This window comes from Sciurus vulgaris (genome assembly GCF_902686455.1).
Source record: "Sciurus vulgaris genome assembly, chromosome: 2".
In the NCBI taxonomy this organism is placed as follows: Eukaryota; Metazoa; Chordata; class Mammalia; order Rodentia; family Sciuridae; genus Sciurus; species Sciurus vulgaris.
In genome coordinates this window covers 30,158,313-30,182,243 of record NC_136462.1, presented here as the reverse complement: position 1 = coordinate 30,182,243, position 23,931 = coordinate 30,158,313, and the positions used below count along the sequence as shown (strand labels likewise).

The 23,931-nt window shown below is 39.9% G+C and overlaps 1 protein-coding gene and 1 pseudogene across 7 annotated transcripts in view; both read left to right on the top strand.

Annotated features, from left to right (window-relative positions):
• Positions 1 to 23,931, top strand: part of PTGR2 (prostaglandin reductase 2) — a 62,020-nt gene that overhangs the window by 26,104 nt on the left and 11,985 nt on the right. For all 6 annotated transcript variants that reach the window (XM_079129853.1, XM_079129851.1, XM_079129856.1 and 3 more), the window contains one exon: positions 22,150 to 22,341. In XM_079129853.1, coding sequence (XP_078985979.1) covers positions 22,150 to 22,341 — 192 coding nt within the window. The remainder of the gene's footprint in view (positions 1 to 22,149; positions 22,342 to 23,931) is intronic.
• On the top strand, positions 2,289 to 10,807 carry LOC306653611 (eukaryotic translation initiation factor 1-like; annotated as a pseudogene). The gene is made up of 2 exons: positions 2,289 to 2,366; positions 7,601 to 10,807. The product of its transcript is annotated as a eukaryotic translation initiation factor 1-like (transcript).

The window sequence follows — 23,931 nt, the reverse complement described above, 5'->3', positions numbered from 1 at the left end:
ATTTCTGTTTGTTTGTTTTTTTCAACATCTCTAACTCTTTATTGAAATGATCTTTTGCTTCCTGTATTTGCTCTTTTAACTGTCGATTGGTGCGATCATTCAGTGCCTGCATTTGCTTGCTCCGCGATGGCAACAGATCTTGGTGTGGTGGTCAGGCGGGGTCTCTCAGTGATGGTGTCTGTGCTTGGCCTGGTGGTTGGGCAGGCTGCCTGCTGGCCACCTAGCTCTGCAAGGCAGGTGGTTTGGATGCCTGCCTGCTACCTCCACAGTGCAGGTTACCTGACTCACCTGCTAGCTCACTCTGCGACTATGACCGACTGGTGATGGCACTGCCCCCGGTGCAGGGGTCAGGCGGGGTCCCTCAGTGATGGTATCTGTGCTTGGCCTGGTGGTTGCTTTCCAAAGTGGTTGTACCAATCTGCAGTCCCCGCAACAATGCATGAGTGTACCTTTTTCCCCACATCCTCACCCATGTTAGCATCTTTCGATGCAGTTGAAACCTAAAATTGACCATCATAGTTTTCCTTTTACATGTGGATACACAGTTGAATGAGTACAATGTGTTGAAAAGATTATTCTTTCCTTATTGAGTTGTCTTGGCACTTTTTTGAATAATTTTTAAAGCATTCTTTTTAAAAAAGTATTTATTTATTTATTTATTTATTTATTTATTTATTTTTATGTGGTGGTGAGGATTGAACCCAGTGCCTCACATGTGCTAGACAAGTGCTGTACCACTGAACCACAACCCCAACCTGAAAAAACAATTTTAAATTTGTTTTATTTTTGTTTGTTTATTTGTGGTTGTAGATGGACAGAATGCCTTTATTTCGTTTATTTTTATGCAGTGTTAAGGATCGAACCCATGCTAGGCAAGGACTCTGCCACTGAGCTATAGCCGCAGCCCACTCTTTTGAAAATTAATGGACCAGAAGCATGTGGATTTATTTTTGGTCTCAAAACTGTTTAATAAATCTGTCTGTTTATCCATATGCTGGTTCCTCACTGCCTCAAATACTTTAGTTTTGTAGTAAATTTTGAGATTAGAAAGTGTGAGTCTTCCAATTCTGTTCTTTTTCAAGATTGTTTTGGCTATTTTAGAATTTGAATTTCCTTATTAATTTTAGGACCAGATTGTCAATTTTTGCACAGATATACCTTTGTGTGTGTGTGTGTGTGTGTGTGTGTGTGTGTGTGTGTGTACTGGGGATTTAACCCAGGGATGCTTTACCACTGAGCTACATCCCCAGTCCTTTTTATTTTTTTTATTTTGAGATAAGGTCTTGCCAAGTTGCTGAGGGTCTCACTAAATTCCTGAGGCTGACCTCAAACTTGTGATCCTCCTGCTCATCCTCCTGAGTTGCTGAGATTATAGGCAAAGGTCACTGTGCCCAGCCCAAGCTGGGGTTTTTATAAGGATTACTTGGAATCTGTCGATCAATTTGAGGAGTATTTCAATCTGTGATGGTTAATTTTATATGTCAACTTGACTTGACCAATGGATGCCTAGATAAACATTATTTCTAAATAATAGAAACATTATTTCTGGGTGTTCCTGTGGATCTGGAATGTCTCCAAAGATTCATGTGTTGGAGGCTTGATTTTCCCCCAGCTGGCAGTGCTATTGGAAGATGGTGAAAATTTTGGGAGGTAGGGCCCAGTTGGAAGAGATGGGTCACTGGGGACTGGGGGTGTGCCTTTCTTTGAAGGTATATTTTGTCCCTGGCCCTTGGCTTCCTGACTGCCAGTGGGTGAGCAGTTTTGCCCTATAGTGCACTCCCTGCCATAATATTCTGCCTGATCACAAGCCTATAGCAATTCTGCCAAGTGACCATGAAGGGACACCTCTGAAACTGTGAGCCAAAATAAATCTTTTGTCCTTTAAGGTTTTTTTGTTTTTGTTTGTTTGTTTGTTTGGTCCCAGCAACAAAAAAAACCTACTAACAGTTTGTTGTAAGGGTGTTTCTGGAAGACATTAACATTTGAATTGAACTGAACAAAGCAGATGTCCCTCTTAAATATGAGTGGGCATTATCTAATCCTTTGGGATTCTAAATAGAAAAAAGTTAGAGGAGAGTTGAATTATCTTTGCCTTATTGCTCAAATTGGACCATCCATCTTTTCCTGCCCTTGGAGTTCTTGGTTCTCAGGTCTTCTGGTCCAGACTGGAATTTACACCATCAATAAACTTGCTCTCAGGCATTCGAACCATAACACTGGCTGGAATGCCCCTTTGTAGAGATGCATCTTTATTGTGATGTCTTTATCTGATTTTGTAACTGAACACAATGGGTTTACCTCTTGATGAACACAAAACCAATATCCACAACCAGGAGATGAAAGCTGCAAAAGGGTTGTTACTTGCAGTAAGTTGGAACACTGAAGATAATTCTCAAAGTAGTGTTCTCTCTAAACAAAGAAAGCAAGGGACTCTTATTGGGGAAAATCATATATATTCATATTAAAAAGGTTCATCACATGCAGAGGTGGGCACATTTCTGAGCATGCTCAGTTTGAGATCATATATGTTTTTTAATAAAATATCAGACACAAATGCCTCTGGGCAGAGAATTTTGTATTTTAGTAAGTAAAGTTTATTCTAGGTCACCTTAAAATAGTGAGTCAGAGTGACTTGGCAATTTTGACTGGTTCCTTGTAAATTTCTGCAAAGAACTTTAACTGGTCAAACAAAACAACTTTGAAGGCACATTGAGTCATTTAAAGGTCCAGCAGCTTTCCTTCATAAACATAAGAGCTTGCTCTTTCAAGTGCCTGCCTGGTAGCCAACAGTTTTGGTATCAGAGTAATAGTGGCATTGTAGAACTTGTGTTGTGAGCAAGCTGTGCCAACACAGACTGGACACATTTGTGTTTTTCTAGTGTCAGAATTTATTGGATAACAATAAATTCACAAGCTACATCACTTTCATTTCATTGACTTTTATTCACCAAGCCAATGGTTCATTTGGTATCAGAAGCATGAAAATAAGTTTTTTTTTATTCCATTCTAATCTTAATTACTAATATCTGTAACACTCAAGTCATACATCACACTTTACACAATGATATTGTAGGTTACAGAACAGCTAAGAAAGGATTAACAATGACCACAGGTTTTAAAGAGACAGAACTGAAAGCAAAGGCAGAAAGCTGATACAGAATGGAAAAGAGTTACCGCAGGTGGTAGGATAAAGATTACCTACCCAGCCAAAGCAGTGGCCCATGCCACTCTTAGGAAGCTGGGACCAGACCATCCCAAGTTCAAGGCCAGCCTCCACAACGTTGACCCTGCCTCAAAATATATTAAATATATTAAAACAACAGAGGACTTGGGATGTAGCTCAGTAGAGGAGCACCATAGGTTCAATCCTTAGTGTGGTATGGGGAAAAAAAAAAAAGATTTCTAACCCCAACAAAGAATTTGTTGGGAGGCATGGAATCTGCTCAAGGCACAGAGCTGTTCAGGCTATTCAAGGCAAGGGGACAGTTAGTTCAGGGTGCAAAACTTGTTCAAACCAAGGGTCCAGATGGCAGGCGGTTTCAAAGTAGGCCATGCCAAGCAGGGAGATGGAGCTGAACTGAAGCCCTGGGATGTCTTCACTGGATGGTCTGTTACAATGACTAATGGGTCAGTATGTGCCACCATAGTAGAGTCTTAGGTGCCCTTCCTTTTATGTTTCAGGTGAGGAATTGCATCATTCAGTGTTTTGGTGTGTTTGATAAATTCACAGCGCTGGTTTCCCTAATATGGGTTTAATACACCCATGCATCCATGTGCTTCTCTGATTTAATTTGATATTTACAGGTGGTCACATTTTATCAGCACAATTAACTTATCACTCTGTGCCTTATGATTGTGCTGTGCAGCTGGGGGTGGTGGGTTACTCTTTTTATAAGTTCTGTATGTTCACCTCCTGGTGATTGATTATGTTTACCTAGACAAGTTGCCAAGTCATTCTGCCTTAGCACTTGTACTCAAAATGGAGTAGGTAAGGACAACTACTGCTTTATTAAATAGAATAATTTAATCAGGGCTACATACTGTCTGAAAACTGCTTCTCTCTCTCTCTCTCTCTCTCTCTGGTAGTGGGGATTGAACCTGGAGTTGCTTTACCACTGCTCCACATCCCTAGCCCTTTTTATTTTTTTTATTTTGAGATAGGGTCTCTCTGAGTTTCTTAGGGCCTTATTAAGTTGCTGAGGCTGGCTTTGAATTTGTGATCCTCTTGCCTCAGCCTCCTTAGTCATTGGGATTACAGCCAAGTGCCACTGTGCACAGCTAAAAACTATTCTGTGCAACTTGGAGTAACTCAGTAGGGCATAGCCTGCTCTCCAAAGTTGGAAAGTTATTTCTCCTTTTATATTTTTGAAACAGTTTGTGAAGAATTGGTGTTCACTTTTGAAAGATTAGTAGAGAAGCAGGTGTAGTGGCACATGCCTGTAATTTCAGCTAGTTGGAAGACTGAGGCAGGAGGATCACAGGTGAGGCCAGCCTAAACAGCTTAGTGAGACCCTGTCTGAAAATATAAATAAATAAATAAATAAATAAATAAATAAATAAATAAATAAATAAATAAATAAATAAATGGGGTAGGGATGTATCTCAGTGGTTAAGTACCCTTGGATTCAATCCATGGTAAAATAAATAAATAGATAAACAAATAAAATTAAATCTATAGAATAGTATAATATGGGAATGTATCTCATTAGTAGGGTACTTGCCTAGCATGTGCAAGGCCCTGGGTTCAATCCCCAGAACTACAAAAAGCAAAGAAAACCAGAAAGATAGAATTCACCAATGAAGCCATCTAGGCCTGGGTTTTTCTTTTTGTAAAGTTTTAAAGTTCATTATCTTAGCTGGGTGTGGTGGCATACGCCTATGATCTTAGTAACTATGGAGTCTGAGGCAGGAAGACCCCAAGGTCAGCCTGGACAACTTAGTGAGACCCTGTCTCAAAATAAAAAATAGAAAGGGCTGGGAATGTAGCTCAGTACTAGAGCACCCCTGGGTTCAATCCCAGTACCAATTTAAGATTTTCTATTTCTTAACTTTAGTAGTTTGTATCTTTGTAGGATTTTGCCCACTTCATCCAAATTGTATGAATTTCCCTTACTTTCCTTTTTGTTTTGCAAAGTCAGTAGTTATATCCATCTTTAATTTATGATTTTAGTAATTTACATCTTTTTTTCCTTGGTCATTTTAGATAAAACTTTGTCAAATATTTGTTAATCTTTTCAGGACACCAACTTTAACAACAAAAAAAATTTTTTTTTAAGGCTGATCTTAAACTCCTGAGCTCAAGAAGTTCTCCTGCCTTAGCTTCCTGAGTAGCTGGGACTGCAGGTATATGCCATTGCACCCAGCTCCTCAAAGGACTAACTTTTGGTTGTGTTGACTTTCTGTATTGATTTTCTCTTGTCTATTTCCTTCATTTCTACTATTCCTTATATTAGATTGAAAACTTCCTGTGAGTATATGTTTTTAAAAAACAAAAAGTTAGAAGAGGACTGAGTGTGTGGCTTATGGTAGAGCACTATACCTAGCCTATGCAAGGCTCTGAGTTCGATCCCCAATACCAAAAAGAAAGTTAAAGTGGTGACTTATTTGATAATTTGTGTTGAATCATTTTAACAGTAGACTCTCAGGAAATGAGTGGATTACATGTTGCCAATTGGCTGAGGGTTCTTTTGCTCAATTCCAATAGAAATCATGAATCTGAGCAGGAGTGTCAGTAACTCTCCTCAGCTCTTGGTGTATCCTTAATGGCCTGGGTACAGTGGTTCTGAACAGCTGGTGTCAACAGCTTTCCCATCTGCTTTTAGGTGACTCCTCAGCAGCTGTGGCTAGCAGCAGTTTTTACTGTCAGCTGAACCTCTTCGGCAGTTCTCAGCTCTCAATTAGACAATACTGCTCTTCACTGCTTTCTGGCTGCTAGATGTTCTCAGGGCTGGCAGCCCTTGATGTTACTATCTCTTGGTCAAACCATTTTACCTGAGATAAAAATCACCAGAAGACAATAGAACCATCTGAACAAGGCTTTATATGGAACCTGTGCTATAGCACAGGGGGGAAGTGCACAGGATGAAGGTTCCATGCTGACCAGATGAGACTGAGAAGGGTACTTGCTTATATAGAGAAAACTTGTGGAGCCAGGCACGGTATTGCATGCCTATAATCCCATCTATTGTGGAGGTGGAGGTAGTATGGCAAATTTGAGTTCAAGCTGAACAATTAGTGAGACCCTGTCTCAAAATGAAATTTTAAAAAGGTCTGGGGATGAAACTCCAAGGCATAATGCTCCTGGTCTCAATTATCTGTACCACTTTAAAAAGAGAGAGGGGTACAGGAGAGGGTTTGCATGTGTAAGTGTGCTTGCAAGCATGTGCTGTTCTAAGAAAGTGCAGTTTAGTGTCTGCTAACTGCAGACTTTCTGCTTAGTCATGTCAGTGTGCATTGGCATTCAGAACCTGCATGCCCTGGCTGTAATGGGTGGGGAAAGTGCCAAATCGATTGAGGACAGTTGAAGATGGGCAGAGACATGTAGAACAGCTGCAAGAAGGAGTCATCCGGGTGGCTACAGGTCATCCTGAACCTGCCCCAACGGAACTGAAGTCTCTCAGAGCCATTGCCTGGCTTCTGGAGAGGTGGTGGCAGAATTGGAGCCTCCTTGAGCAATCACAAGGTATTTGATGCAGCCCTGGTTTTCTCAGCTCACCCAACCCAGAGAAGAGCCACTTGATTGACAGCTCTGGTAGCTTCCCTGGGAGTGGTAGGGCTGAAGTTTGGACTGCTGGTGTCTCCAGTGGGATCCTGGAAGCTGCGGCAACATCAGTTGTAGTTCAGCGGTCCCCTACGTCTTCCTGGCCCAGTGCAGGATGTGAACTGTCAGTCTACCTGCTTTACAGCTGTAGTTGTCAACAAAATGGTTGGAGAGCAGTGGTTGCAGCTACAACTGCAGCCACAGATGCTTCCTTCCCTAATCACTCTGGGGCAGGTAGAGCTGTATATTGCAGGCCCTGCAGTTCCTGCTCCCATCTCTGCCCTAGCTTTACCCCATCTTTGTCAGCCTTGCCCAGCAGCTTGGCTGCACCTCAACAGCCTGACATGTAAGTAGAGCCACCAACTGTCAGCTGAGAGGCTCAGTGTGAGTACACCACTCCTGCTGGCCCCAGGCTTCTTTGCTGTCAAAGGAAAATAGTTTCTTTCTCTTTTTAAAATATTTTTTACTTGTAGATGGACACAATACCTTTTTAAAATATTTTTTACTTGTAGATGGACACAATACCTATTTATTTTTATGTGGTGTGGAGAATTGAACCCAGTGCCACACACGTGCTAGGCAAGCGCCCTACCACTGAGCTACAACCCCAGTCTGGAAAATAGTTTCTTTGGAGGACACTCAGGCTCTTTTTTATGGTCTCACCTCCTTAACTCCTACAACAGAATACATTCCAATAGATAATAAAAACTAAAGTTCCCAGTAACTGAGCTGCCATCAAGATCCCAGCAGCTTTTTCCTCTGAGTCCTCTTGTTTCCCAAAGCCCTGTTCCCTCTGCCTACCTTCTGCCTCAAGCCATTTTCACTGACGAAAATGAATAGTATTGTATATCTGTTATCCAGAACCTCCACTCTTTGAATCCCTTTGCTGATGCAAGTAAGGTTAATGACCTGCTTCCTGCTGGCACTGAAGATTATATCCATATAAGAATTCAGTAGAAAAACTGCAGAAAGACCTTTACTACTGTCTAAGGGATTTCTAATGATTATGATGAAAGGAAATTAGTTAAGGCTTTTAAGAAGAAATTTGCCTGTAATGGTACAGTAATTGAGCATCCAGAATATGGAGAAGTAATTCAGCTATGGGTGACCAGCACAAGAACATATGCCAGTTTCTGGTGTAGATTGGACTAACTAAGGACAATCAGTGAAGGTTCATGGTTTTAAGTTGCTTGTGACTCACTGAAGCTTAAGTGAGGATTTCTGTGCAATGAGTAGTTTCCTTTCTGTCCCTCCTAACACTTTAAGAACCTCACAGCTTATATAATATAACCAACCATGTGGGCTCTACTTTTAACTTGGACTACTGTAACTCCTTCATGCAATAAACCGAAAAGTCATAAAAAAGAAACTAAAAAAGCTTATAAGCCAGGAATGGTGACATATACCTATAGTTTGAGCTATTTGAGAAGCTGAGGAGGATCGTTTAATCCCATGAGTTCAAGATCAGCATAAGCAAGATTTGAGAGGCTATTTGAGAGGTTGAGGAGGATCATTTGAGCCCATGAGTTCAAGATCAGCATAAGCAACAAAGTGAGACTCCCATCTCAAAAAAGTGGGGGTTGGGGCAGGGGATCAGGTGTAGCTCAATGGTAGAACATTTGCCCATCATGCACAAGGCCCTGGGTTCAATCCCTAGCAGTGACTGAATTTTTTTTTCTTTTTACAAGGAAATATGGCCAGTTGAATGAAGTTGGAGAATTAATAACTTTCTAAGAATGGCAGCAATTAATTGATAATTGTGACTTCATTTTTCTCAATGCTGGAGACTCACACATGCAGGGCATGTGCTCTCCCTAACCTTTTCTTGATTTTATTTTATTTTGAGACAGGGTCTCACTATTTTGCCCAGACCGGCCTCAAACTTGAAGTCCTCCTGCCCCTCCCTCCCAAGTAGCTGGGATTATAGCCTGGGCCATCATGCCTGTCTCAATGTGACTTTTAGAATACTGTATTTTATTTTATTTTATTTATTTATTTATTTTTGCGGTGCTGGGGATCGAACTCAGGGCCTTGTGCTTGAGAGGCAAGCACTCTGCCGACTGAGCTATCTCCCCAGCCCATGGATTGGGTGATTTATAAAAAATAGTATTTAAGTTGGACCTGGAGGTGTACTCTTGTAACCCCAGCTAATTGGGAGGCTGAAGGCAGGAGGATTACTAGTTTGAGGCCACCCTGGGCAGTTTAGTAAGACCCTGCCTCAGAATTTAAAAAGGGCTTCAGTGTGTAGCTGAGTTGTACAGTGCTTGCCCAGCATGCGCAAGGTCCCGGGTTTGGTTCTAAGTACTGGAAGAAAAAAATTCTCAAGACTGGGAAGTTCAGGAGCTTGGCACCAGCATCTGGTGAATGCCTCTTGTTGCATCATAACATGGCAGAGGGTACCAAGGGCAGGACAGAGCAAGTGTGCTAATTTGGGTCTCTCTGTCTCTCGTCTTATAAAGTCACTAATACAATCATGGGAACCCCACCTTCAAGACCTCATCCAATCCTAATTATCTCCCAAAGGTTCCACTTCTGAATACCATTAAGAAAGTCTAATTCTCCCATATTTTAAGCATGTAATAATTTTTGTGTATTCTTTCACAATTTAAAAAAGAAAAAAAAAATACCATTAATATATATCTTTGGGAATTGAGTTTCAACACGAGTTTGGGCTAAGGAACAAACACTCAGACCATAGCAAAAACAACTTCTTCCAGGAGTGGTGAAAATTTTTTCTTTGTGGGCTAGTGAAATGAAATGATAGTTAGTGCAAAACATTAATACATAAATTGTCAAGTTGAAACAGGGTCACTGTTTCCAATGGACTTAAAGATGTGCCCACTTTCAGTGGCAGCTAAAACAAAGCTCATCTGCATTATGAACTTTATCATATTACATATGCAAAGCAAATCACATAAGGAAAATAATTATTACAAACTGAGAGGAGAAATCACAGTGTTCAGTATTTAGAGTCACTTCTTGAGGATAACTGGTTTGGTCTTCTTATGACTTTTATACCTCAGTATATATAGATACAGTTCAGGTCATCTAATGATTACATGTACAATAATGAACACATATAAATTCTTTCACTTGGGACTGGATTTATAACTCAGTGATGTAGCCCTTGCCTAACATTCACTAGTCCCTGGGTTTGATCTCCAACAACAACAAAAACAAAACAAAATAAGCCAGATGACTTAGGAGGCTGAGGCAGGAGGATTGCAAGTTTAAAGCCAGCCTCAGAAACATAGTGACCCCGTCTCAAAATAAAAATTTAAAAAGTGCTGGGGATGTGGTTCAGTGGTTAAGTGCCTCTAGGTTCAATCCCTAGTCCTAAACAAACAAACAAAACCCCAAACCAAAAGAAAAAAGAAACAAAGAATTTCACTGAAGCCAAGGATAATAATAAGGGAACAAAATTTACCAAAATAAAGCCGAGGATTCAGACTAAAAGTATTCTTTAAATCCAATAAGGCAGATAAAAAGGATGTATTTGCCACAGAATATTTTGAGTTAGGGACAAACTTCCCATTCAGCAGGATTCCCTCTGAGGGTTTTGTTTGTTTGTTTTACAGTACTGATGATTGAACCCAGGGCCTCATGGGTTCTAGGTAAGCACTCTACCACTAAGCTACATCTCTGTCCCATTCCTCTGAGGGTGTTCAAATGAGAGATATTTATGACTCAAGATTATAGGGGTGGAAAAATGATGGAATAAGTAGGATTGTTACATGAACTAATGCTATTCATGTCAAACCTTCACCTCAAAGCAAAAACAAACTCTGCCCCTCAAAAATACTTTTTCTTCAAAAGAAATAAATACCTTGTTTATCTACTCATTTCATGGTAAAAAGCAGTCTTTCTTAAGATTTTTAAGATTTCTTGTTTTTCAAATTCTATCAGTCATCAGGTCCTGTGGATGCCACCTCCTAAGTACTTCTTAATTCAGTACATTTTTCAGTGACTCCAAGGATATCTACCTAGTCTAAATCGCTGTTTCTTTCCTCATGGAAATGCTCCTTTAAGCTGTTTTCCATATGGTGGCCAGAGTGCTGGTTTTTTTGTTTTGTTTTTTTTTTAATATCTTTAGTTATAGATGGACACAATACCTTTATCTTATTTATTTATTTATTTAATGTGGTGATGAGGATCGAACCCAGTGTCTCACATATGCAAAGCAAGCTGTCTACCACTGAGCCACAACCCCAGCCCCCAGAATGCTTTTTTTTTTTTTTTTTTTTTTTTTAAAAGAGTAGAAAGTAAGCTTTATTAAAGTAAAAGCAGACTTCTCCCGGGTGGAAGAAGGAGACCCAAAGGCAGAATCCATCGGATTGAGCAAATCTTGTCCTTTTTATAGGTTTTATTCTCCTGTTCTTTCCCCCTTATCTCTTTCCTTCCTGCCTATGTGATTAGGCCTGGTTTTGCATAAAGTGAAAAGTGATGGGCAGGGGGAGGGCCAAGGTGATTCAGGCAGGTAAGGGCCCAGGGGGCATTAATTAGCATCTCCTTGTCTGTAGTCCCTGACAAGGGCAGGTAAATTTGGTTTATCAATGGGCTCTGCAGGTCCTTGACATTCCATTCACCCCAGGCAGTCTCCAACTTCCAGAGGCAGATGGCTTTCACAGCCCCCATTTCCTAGATCTGATCCGATCCCCTATTTCTACACTAACTGCCTGTCCCCAGTTCTGGCTTCATTCCCCCGCTCTAGTTTTAGGAACTCCTTACTGTTGTAAGGAAAGGGGGCAACGACCTCTTCTGGCTGCTTCGAACTGGAAGGGTCAGCGTGGGGAAAGCAGTTTGGAGTTCCCTTTTTGAAATCGGGTCCATCGAGGGGTCCGCGGTAAAATTCTGGTTGAGAAGTAATAGGCTGGAGGGTCATTTGAGAGATGGGCGGTCTATAAGAGAAACAAGAAGTTATGAGTACTGGGATAAGATTCATGCAACAGTAAATGCCACAGCATAGGAACACGCCAGTGAATATGATAGTGATGACAGAGACTAATAATGTTTTCCACCAGGAGGTACCAGAGAACCAGGAGCTAAGAATTTGTTCCCATGATAAGTCTAGGGGGGGCATGGCCTCTATCTGAGTTATGGGTCCTTCCAAAAGTAAAACCTGATATTTTAGAAGGCGATTGTCTGAAAGCCATAGTCCTCCTTTCGTGTTTAAAATTCCTAAAAGATCATGGGAAGTGTAGACAATAAGGTCTCTTCCCAGGGTGATTTTGATTGCCTCAGGGACTAGTAGGGCTATAGTTACAATTACTTGCAAACAGTGGGACCATCTCCTGAGACAGCATGTCAGGTTCCTAGCTGAGATAGGCTACTGGCTGTTGAACAGGTCCATTCTTTTGTGTTACCACTCCTAGGGCTATTCCTCCTCTTTCAGTGACAAACAGGTTAAATTTCTCTTCAGTAGGTAAACTAAGAACAGGGGCTTGGAGGAGGGCCCCTTTTAATATCTTAAAGGCTTTAATATGTTCTGGTTCCCATATTAGGGTGGTTGCTCCTTGTTATAAAGTTTCTTTCAGAAGGCTGTAAAGAGGCTTAGCTAATTTCCCATACCCAGGAATCCATAGTCTGCAGTATCCAGTTATTCCTCGGAAGCCTCTGAGTTGCCTTATGGTCTGAGGCAGAGGATATTGTCCTATGGGAGTTATTCTTTTCTGTCCTAGTTTGCGAATTCCTTGAGATAGTTGTAATCCAAAATATTGGACCTGTTGTTGACATAATTGAACTTTTTTTTTTTTTTTGAGACTTTATAACCCTGATTGGCTAAGATGTTTAAGAGTTCTGTAGTAGGCTTTTAACATTCCTTCTGGGTGGAGGCGCATAATAGGATGTCATCCACATATTGGAGAACAATTGCAGATGTCTTATTTCTGAATTTTTGTTGAGTCATTAGCCAGAGTTTGTCCGAATAGGTGGGGGCTATCTCTAAATCCTTGGGGAAGCACTGTCCAGGTTAATTGAGATCCACTATCTGGTTCCTCAAAGGCAAACAGATACTGAGACTGAGAGTCCAGAGGTATGCAAAAGAAGGCATTTTTAAAATCTAACACAGTAAACCAAGCAGCAGTTGCTGAAATCTCAGATAACAGAGTATATGGATTAGGAACCCCTGGGAGGGGAACAACTGCTTCATTAATTATTCTGAGGTCTTGGACTAAATGCCATTCCCCATTCGATTTTTGAACTCCCCAAATCAGTGTATTGCCTGGGCTGTTACAAGGTACTAAAAGTTTCTGCTGTTTGAGGTTCTAGATGATCTTTAATAAGCCCTTTTTTGCTTCTGGGCGTAGTGAGTATTGTCTCTGATGTGGAAAGACAGAGGGATCCTTTAAGATTGTTTTAATTGGGATTGCACTTTTTGCCCGTCCAATCTTGCCTTCAGTGGCCCATACTTCAGAGTTTATATCACATTCTAATAGAGGTAAACATAATGATCCTTGTGGTCCCAAATTCATTGTAATGGAAGTTGGAAGTTTTGAAAGTAAGTCCCTTCCCAATAAAGGGGTAGGGCATTCTGGGACTATCAGGAATGCATGAGAAAACATCATCCCATCACATTCACAACTCAGTGGGGGAGTAAACTTTCTGGTAATAGGCTGTCCAAACACCCCTTGCATCGTTATAGTTTTAGAGAAAAGAGGTCCAGGATAAGAGGTGAGCACTGAAAAACTGGCGCCAATATCTAAGAGCAAGTTGACCTCTTGGCTCCCTATGGAGAAGCATACCGGGGCTTATGTGTAGTGATAGGAGTTACTGGAGCCATTAGAATCCATCCCAGGCCCCCTCAGGCCTGTATGGAAGAGTCTGGCCTCGAGGACCTACACCCCTGAGGACAGTCACTTTTCCAGTGATTGCCTTGACATTTAGGGCAGGGCTCCGGAGGTGAAGGTGACCGTTTGGCTCAGGGACATTTCAGTTTGAAATGTCCCTCCCCTTCACAACGGAAACAAACCCCTTTTGTGGCCTGAGGTACATTCCGTTTTCCTCCTTTTTCACCCGGGAAGCTAACTCCTCTTAGGGCTAGGACCAGCGCTTCAGCCTTTTTCTTGTCTCTACGCTCTCTTTCCTTCTTTTCCTCTTTAGCTCAATTATTAAAAAATGGAAGTTGCAAGTTGGAGGATATCATCTAAGGATTGAGCAGGGCCATATGCCAATTTCTGTAATTTCCTCCGAATGTCTGGAGCCGACTGAATAAGTTTGTCCTTTAAAAGTAAGTGGCTCTCTGTGGATTCAAGATCCACGGTGGTGTGTTTTCTTATTGCCTCCCTGAGTTTCTCCATGAAAATAGCCGAGCTTTCCTGGGGACCTTGTATAATTTCAGAAACCTTGGAATAGTTAATAGGCTTCTGTTTGATTCTCTTAAGGGCCTCAAGGACTAACATTTGGAAGTGTCTGATCTTCCAAGCATCCTGTTCATCATTCGGATCCCAGTCAGGATCTTTTCTGGGAATTGCCTGTGCTCCCGATGGATAGTTGGGTTTAGATCTAGTTTGGGCTCCTGGGGCATGAGCAAGGTGTAGGTCATCCCCAAACTGTTCAGCTGCTTTTAGGATGGCTTCCTTCTCATTGGAGGTTAAAGTCTAGTTAAGTAACAGTATAATATCTTACTAGGTGAGGTCAAACACCTGGCATAGGTTTTGAAATACCTTAATATATTTATCTGGATCTTCTGAAAATTGCCCTAGGTCTGTTTTCATCTGTCTTAAGTCTTGGAGTGAGAAAGGGTTGTATACTTTAATTGGTCCAAATTCTCTTCCTGGCATCTCCTGGAGAGGTAGTATATTTGATCTGTCCATCGGGGCAGATGGAGAAAGGCCAGGGTATGGAGGACAGAAGCAGATGGACATTAGCAGAAAATGGAGCTTTTGGGGGTCCCCATGATTCCTTTCCCTCAGTAGGTGGTTCTTTAAAGTTTTCTTCCCTTATGACAGTGGTTATGGCTGAGTCTATTTTGCATTGTTGGCATAATTTGGGGTCTTCCCTTAGAGTAAAGAAGATTTGAACATAAGGTACCTCACACCATTTTCCTTCCCTTTTGCAAAATCTATCAAGTTGTAGAATGGTATTAAAATTTATACTTCCCAGGCTGGGGATATAGCTCAGTTGGTAGAGTGCTTGCCTTGCAAGCACAAGGCCCTGGGTTCAATCCCTAGCACCACAAAAAAAAAAAAAAAAAAAAAAAAATTATACTTCCGTCTGGCAGCCAGGATTCTCCATCAGAGTTTGTATTGAGGCCAGGCCTGGCGGCAGAAGAAAATCAGGCACTTTTTCTTGAGTGTCTGTGGGTCAAATTTGTCCCAGTTTTTCAGTATGCAGGCTAGTAGTGAATCTGGCAATACTGTTGAGAGTGAAGCTCCCATCTCGGCATAGATCCGGTGGGACCTCCAAATCTGATACCGCCATTTACCGGTGAGGAGTCCTGCTTCCTCAGGTGTTGAAGTATAACACCAGAAAAGCACACCAAGGCAAGTGTAGAGTAGAAAGTAAGCCTTATTAAAGAAAAGCAAACACAGACTTCTCCCAGGTGGAAGAAGGGGACCCAAAGGTGGAATTCCCAGAATGCTCTTTTTATAACAGAAACTGATTGTGTCACCTTGCTTAAAATCATTTAATGGCTTCCCTTTAGTCTTCAGATTGAGACTAACATCTTTGACATGTTCAAATGTGCCACGGACTCTGGTCCCTGTTTTCCTACCTTCCCTTACTGTGCTCTGCCTTACTTCTTACCCTTGACTCACTGGACCTCCTTCTTTGGTAAAACATCAGTGCAACTCTTATCTCAAACCTTATATTAATTAAGTTTTTTATTTTCTGTATTTTTTGATGCTTTGGCTTCTTAGGGGATTTGCTATTCCTGGAGAGATTTTCCTTCCCCAGTGTTAGCTGATTTTTAGAGGGAAGAAACAATTTGCCTTTGAGTACACCTTTCATATGCCAACCAGGTTATTCAAAGCCCATATCCTTAATTACCTTCCCTAATTCTCACCTACCAACCCAACATTTAAATAGGTTCGGCACAATTAGGGACCAGCCCTGCAGCCCAGAACCAGCTGAGGTTATTAAGGCTATCCAATCCTAAATTAATCCAAGTTTACCTGCCTTGTCACCCATTCCTTCCTGTAGAAATCACAGTAAAAACTCTGGGATATAATCTCTCCCTGCTCCTTCTGCCTCCTGACTGGTCCTTCTCCATATGGACCTGCATGGCATGGCATATCCTGTCTTTTTGGAAACCATAAATAATAAATCCTTTTTTCAAGTCATCTGTCTCCATGTCCATTATCTTGCCATAACTGATTAAAACAAAGTCCTGAGTACATATTAAAACATGCCTTCAGGTCTGGGACTGTAGCTCAGTGGTAGAGTGCTTGCCTGGCATGTGTAAGGCATGTTTGATCCTCAGTACCACATAAAAATAAATTACTAAAATAAAGGTATTGTGTCCATCTCCACCAAAAAATAAAAATTAAAAAACAAAACAAAACAAAATATGCCTTTATACATGCTAACAGTGCATCCAGAGTCCTCCTACCCTTTTCCCCTACCCTTTTCCCTTTACCTGGCTGGATAAACTCTGTTATTCCCTAGATGCCTGTTTTAAGGGGACTTTATTTTTATTTGTTGTAAATCACCTTAAACCCTAGTTTAGTTTAGACCTCTATTTCATATTGTATGGTTATTAGATATTACTCTTCTCTAAAATAAAAGTAAGCTTATGAAAACAAAGGTCTTGTTTATCACTGTACCTCAGTGACTGGCATGGTGCTTATTAAGTATTAATTGCAGAAAAGAAGGCAGAAAATCACTTTGAGAGCTTTCACTATACAATAGTCAGAGCATTAGTCCTTAAAAGAACTTTAAAAGGAAAAAAGGGAACCTAATGAACACTAAGTCATTGAGATTTTATGTGATTTCCTAGTTTACAGTTAATTTATTAGCTTTTTTTTATTCTATTTTGTTTACTTTTGCAGTACTGGGGATTAAACCTAGGAATGTTCTACCTCACCGCTACATCCCTAGCACTTTTTATTTTGAGACAAGGTCTTGCTAAGTTGCCCAAGCTGGCCTTGAACTTGCAGTCCTCCTGCCTCAGCTTCTCAAGGAGTTTATTGATTACAGGTTCATACTGGTATTAATTTTTTAAAGAGACAAAATCTTGACATGTTGCCAAAGCTGGCCCTGAACTCCTAGATGCAAGGAATTCTGCTTTATCCTAGGACTACAAATTTGTGCCTTAGCACCTGGCTAAAATTTATAGTTAATTTTAATTACCTTGTGTATACAATATTTTACATGGAGACACACGCTCACACACATTTTTGTTTTCATATTTTCTTTTTTTATTCTCTCCTCAAAAGTGAAGATCACACCCAGGGCCTAGTGCTTATTAGGCAGGTGTCTTATCACTGAGCCATATCATCAGCCCTAATCTCTCTTTCTCTACCCCCTCTTTTTGAAGCAGATTTTCTCTGTGTTGAGCAAGCTGGCATAGAAATTCTGGGCTCCAGACCTCCTCCCACCTCAGCCTCCCAAGTAGCTGGAACTATAGGCACATAGTAGCACAAAGTAGCACACTTGGCTTTACTTTCGTATGTTTAATTGACTGTATATGTATATCTGCATATTAAAAACAAGTTCAGTTATGGTTATTTGTGGGCTGAGAATATAGCTCAGTTTGTAGAGTGCTTGCCTCATGCACAAGGCCCTGGGTTCAATCCCCAGCACCACAAAAAGCCAAATATGGTTATTTTGTTAGCTATATGATGTTCTATTGGGTTGACTTTCTTTTTTAACTATAAGTAACTACTTATGATTAGAGGTTTGGAACTCCCAGCCTCCCTAGAGAGGACTGCCCAGAGCTGAAGTTTAAGTTGATCATCAATGGCCAGTGATTTAGTCAGTCATGCTTATACAGTGAAATATGCATAAAAACCCAAAAGGACTGGATTTGGGGAGCTTCCAGATAGGTGAACATGTGAAATTCCTCAGTCGTGGCACATTCAGAGAGGGCATGGAAGCTCTATGCCACTTCCCATATGCCTTGCCCCATGCACCTCTTTCATTTATCTGTTCTGTATAATATTCTTTATAATAGACGGATAAATGTAAATGAAGTATTTCTCTGGGTTCTGTGAACCACTTTAGAAAATTAATCAAACCCAAGGAGAGGGTTATCAGAACCCTACTTACAGCTGGTACATCAGAAGCCTAGACGACAACCTGAGACCTGAGATTGGCATCTGAAGTGGGGGGCAATTTTGTGGGACTGAGCCCTTAAATTATGGAATCTGACACTAACTCCAGGTAGAATTGAATTGAATTAGAGGACACGTAGCTGATGCCCCTGCAGAACTACTTGGTTATTATGTGGGGAAATTGTGTGGTGTTAGAAGTGTTGCATCTAGTAGTAGTGAAAATGAAGTTAGAGATGGCACCAGATTCTTTGTCTCTGCTGCCATAATTGTGGGTGGCGTCACAGTCCTCTGCAGCAGAGACAGTTATTCACATAGTGGGTGCCTGCCAGTATCAGTGGCTGGTGTCAGAGGACAGGACTGGATTTTCAGCATCATGAGTGAGACTTAGCTGGGTTGCAGCTCTCCATAGCAGGCTGTGCTGGCGTAGTATTGCAGACCTGCCAGCAGCTTCTTTCCAGGTTCTTGTCTCATGAGTTTGAAGAATGAAATCTATGGACAACAGAGAGTGAGAGTGAAAGAATAGAATTTAAGTCATATGAGAAGAAAAGAAACAGCTCTTGCCAGGGAGAAGGGGAACTCATAGTAGGTTGCCATTTAAGTGTACTAGTCTAGGGATGTTGATCACTATCTGTGTTAATCAGGTATTGGAAAAGTGCCCATGACCTTCTCTGATTGTGTCCTTTTAGCCCTTGAATCTATAGCTTTCACTCAGGTCTGTCCACTCCCCTTTTCTCACCACTTGAGGATAATGGAGTTGACTGGAATGTTCGGAATGTTTCTACAGGTTAATTTCATGGAGTGACCTTTATAATTAGAGAAGCCTTTATGGGGCCCATTGCTAAATGTCTTACTCGCTATCTGTCCTATCTATTCAGCAAGTGAGAGTAGGATAAACACTTTTTTCCCCTTATGTCTCACAGAATTTTCCCCCCAATTTTTCTATTAGCCGTGTCAGGGCCTTTGTTCAACCAGTGTCCTATGATTATTGTACCTGCTTCCCAAAAATACATAGGAGGTGGCACACAAGCAGAAGCATATTAGATTGCATAGAAACTTCTGCATCAATTCCTTATTTGGTCTTTTCCCCTGATGAACTGAACTAAGCCATAAGGGGCCCCTTATTCAAGCAGACTTCCATGTTTTCCATCTCCTGGTCCACACTGTGGGCCTCAACATTATGGACTTCAGTTGAGAGATAAGAGTGAGCCAGAAAGAGGAAGAGTCTTAACTGTTTCCCAGACAAGTCTTTATCCACATGGTAGAATGTGGTCCCACTGTAGCATTTCATCCTTATGGATGAAAAGACCATCCATGTGAGGATGGTGAACATAATGTTGGAAAAGTGCCTGGTCTGAAGTTGTTATAAACAATTGTATAAAAATTCTTTCTTTTGGATTATTTCTGTTGAGGAGGCAGAATTGCTCGGCCAAGAGAAATGAAGAGTTTTGTGGTCTGTATGTGTTACTGTGCCCAAGTCATGCCCAAGTCTGTCTGCCTGCCACTCAAAAGCCAATACTCGGGAGCTGAGAGTTGGTGAGAAAGAAATCAAAAGCTAGCACCATGAAAGTGGGGGGACCTATCCTTTGCCTCCCCAAAATATCTTAGGGAACTCAAGTACACTAAAGGACTTATAGCAAGGGAAAGGGGCTGCAGTGGGATAATGTGCATGAAGGCTGCAGTTAGGTAGGGTCTTTATCAAGAGTGGATATTTGCTTCCCCCCCTACTTTGGCCAGAACATCAAAATCACCCTTGACAAAAGCAAAAAACAAAACCAAAACCCAAAAGCCAACCAACCAACCAAACAAATAAAAAAATCTTGACCTACTGGGTCTAATTTCTTTAGATAAACAGCAGGTTAAGTCTCACCGCAAATGTACCTGCTTTGTTAGTTGATATACCATACTAAAGAATAAGGAGGGGAGTTCCACATTCCTGTGTAATCTGAGGTCACCAGATGTTCTGGGTTTTGTAAATCCAAAGAAAAATCATTTAGTAGTTAACATCTTAATCACTTAGTTGTGGGGTTTCTTTAGAATTTAGTGCAGGTAAAGGAAGGGAAGCAAAATTAACTGCCAAGGACAACTCTGGAAGGAGTGGACCCTATTACATATGTTGCTAGTTTGCTTCCATAAAAAGTGAACAGTTTAAAAAAAATCATTGGTAACATGTAAGTGAACCTAATATGCCACAGTTCATTGAAACAATAAAAACAGTATTTTGTATTAACCATGCGACCATAATGCACATACTATTTCCTTAATTCTTTAAATGTTTTAAGTTTTATTGAAATACAATTGACATATCATGCTTAAAGCATTTAAAGCATACAACTCAATGGTTTTTAGTACATTCAGAGTTTCACAATTATCAGAATATAATTTTGTTTTTTATTAAAAATAGTTTTTATTGGAAGTAAAAATTGTATACATTTATGCTGTGAACTTGATGTTTTAAATAGCTCAGTTATGATAATTAACATACCTCATCTTCTTCAAATCTACTTTCTTAGCAATTTTCAAGAATATAACTATAATATTATAATATTATATATAATATTAACTATAGTAACCATGTTGTTTCCGTGTTTTCCCATCTTTTCCTCTTTCCCAGAGGCACTCTACCCCTGAGCAATATCCCCCAGCTTTTTTATTTTGAGGCAGTCTCAGTTGCTGAGGCTGGCCTCAAATTTGGGGATCCTCCTGTCTTGGCCTCCAAGTAGCTAGGATTACAGGCATGTGCCACAATGCTTGGCTTGTTTCACATCTTACTTAATTTTTAAATCCATTGTGAGTTGATTTTTGTATATAGGGTAAGTCTAATTTCATTCTTCTGCCTGCATGTGGATTTTCATTTTCCCCAATATCATTTATTGAAGAAACTATTTTTCCCATTGTGTGTTTGTGGCATCTTTGTCAAAAATCAGTTGTAGGGTTAGGGGCGGGGGGAAATAACAGAATGAATAAAAAACTATTACCCTAGGTAAATGTATGATTACACAAACTGTATGCCTCTACTTCATGTACAAACAGAGAAACAAGATGTATCCCATTTGTTTACAATAAAAATGAATGTTTACAAAAAAAATGTTTACAAAAAAAAATCAGTTGTAGCTGGACATGGTAGCACATGCCTGTAATCCCAGTGACTCCAGAGGCTGAGAAAGGAGGATCACAATTGTGAGGCCAGCCTCAGCAACTTAGTGAGATCCTGTCTCAAATTAAAAAATACAAAGTACTGGTGAGAGCTGGGGTTGTGGCTCAGTGGTACAATGCTTGCCTAGCATGTGTGAGGCACTGGGTTTAAGTCTCAGTACCATACATAAATAAATTTAAAAAAAAATAAAGGTCCATTGACAACTAAAAAAAACATTTAAAGAAAAATACTGGTGATATAGTCCAGTGGTAAAATGCCCTTGGGTTCAATCCCCAGTAATCCCCTCTCCCTGCAAAAAATCAATTGTAAATGTATGGATTTCTTTTTTTTTCCCCTTTAATTTTTTAACTTGTTCTTTTTAGTTATACATGACAGTAGAATGTATTTGACAGATTATACATATGTGGAGTGTAACTTTCCATTCTTGTGGTTATACCTGATGTGGAGTTATACTGGTTGTGTATTCATAATGCATGGATTTCTTTCTGGACTCCATATTCTTGTTCCATTTGTCATTGTATCTGTTTTTAATATGTTAGTGCTATGCTGTTTTGATTACTCTGATCTAATACTAGAACATATTGAACATACTTAAATTCCTTTTTAATTACAACTTCTATGCGTGTTGAAGAGGTGCATTCTTTTTTTTTTTTTTTTTTTTTTTTTTTTGGTGCTGGGGATTTGAACCCAGGGCCTTGTGCTTGCAAGGCAAGCACTTTACCAACTGAGCTATATCCCCAGCTCAAGAGGTGCATTTTTTTCAAAATAAAAAAATAAATTGAGGGGCTGGTGTTGTGGCTCAGTGGTAGAGTGCTTGCCTGGCCTGGGTTCATTTCCCAGCACTGCATATAAATAAATAAATAAATAAATAAATATCCATGATAACTAAAAATATGTTTAAAAAAATGGAGAAATTAAGATATATTATTTTTTATTTATTTGACTAACACTATACATTTAGTCATTGGGTAAATTAGTAAACTCTTGGCTCAGTATTATCTAACAAAATGCCTTCTTTTTTTTAGCGTTGTAAGATGAATGAAGACACTGGAACTGATTATATAGCACCTTGGCAGCTGTCTCAGGTGGTTGATGGTGGAGGTATTGGAATTATAGAAGCAAGCAAGCACATAAATTTGAATAAAGGCGATTTTGTGACTTCTTTCTATTGGCCCTGGCAAACCAAGGCTATTCTGGATGGAAATAGCCTTGAAAAGGTGATGTATTATATAAAAATATCTGATCCCCCCATAATGTTCATTTTCTACAGTTGTTATTCAGTTTTATTTGTTATCAGGTAAAAATAAAAGCATATATTTTTCTTTTGGCTAACTGCCAATTGTGGAAAGCCTTTGTTCCTTTTTCACTGTTGGCTGTAACTGTATATGACAGTTTAGATTACCAGAGAATGTTGTCATTTTCCATATTTATTTCTCAAATTATACATGTAAAACCTGAGCTATAAGCATAAAAATATTTTATATTAAAAATTAAAAGTCCCCCTATAATTATATACTTTGAAGTTTCCTGAGAAATAGCCACCTATGAAACATACTTGCTTTATGATTGAAATTCCATCTCACATCAGAAATATTGATTCAGTTCACTTTTGGGCCAAAACATGAAATTATCGATGTTTGTTTTGACCTACAAAATATGGCAGCTTCATGTAATTCAACCTAATTAATCTGTCATCAAGGGACTTTATATCTCAGTTTCCTTATGGGCAAAATGAAAATAATAGCTGTCTCATAAGTGAATGTGAAAATTAAATGCCATGATAAATAGGATTAAAGTTTTATAAGAAGTCTTATAATATTTTAATATTTTTTATTATTACAAATATTGTTTCTTTTTTTCAGTAATTGGGGATTGAACTTAGGGATATTTGTGGATATCAGGCAAGTGCTCTGCCATTGAGCTACATCCTCAGCCCCCACTTTTTTAATTTTTAAAAATTAAAAATAAATTTGAGACAGCATCTCACAGAGTTGCTGAGGGTAACCTAGATCCTTCTGCCTCAGCCTCCTGAATAGGTGACATTTCAGGAGTGTGTCACTGCACCTGGCTTGTTATACAAATTCTTAACCGGGTATGAAAGTTTCTAATACCAAAATGGAATCACTTATGTGACCAAATGGAACTGGAAGGCCATGAAGGAGGGGCTTTCAGAACCACCACATTGCCTACCCATCAACTTCCTGTTCTATTAATGGACTGATGCCACCCTTATTAATCCTTGTAATGAAGAATAACTGTTTTGAAACAAAGAATGTCATTTCTTCATTTTACCTTTAAAAATTCTTGCCTTCCTTTGCCTCCCTGGATGCACGCATATTCTGAATTACAGTCCCTTGTTATTCTTTTTTTTTTTTTTGGTTTATGCAACTTTATTGAAGAAAAATAAATCAGTTACTAGCAGAGCTATTAGTTGATCACCATTGACAACTCGCATCATTTATTCAGTGCTATATTAAACAGTGTATTGGAAGATAGATTAACTAATAGCTCCAAGCCTCCTAACAATTTAAATGAAAATTACAAAATGTTTTGAGACTGTATTTTGGAATACAAAGGGTGTTTGACTTCCAGTTTCCATTCTCTGTAGAACAAGAACAGGTCATTCCTTTATTGACATGCATAAAATACATCTGACGCTATAAATTCAATACCAATTCTGCAACCACATCAGTTATGAGCATAAAGTATATCATGTAACCAAATCTCTAATGGTGGAAGGTTTAAACAAAATGGATGCTTCTAGAATAATACTGCTTCCTTTGATGTGACAACTGAGCACCCATCTT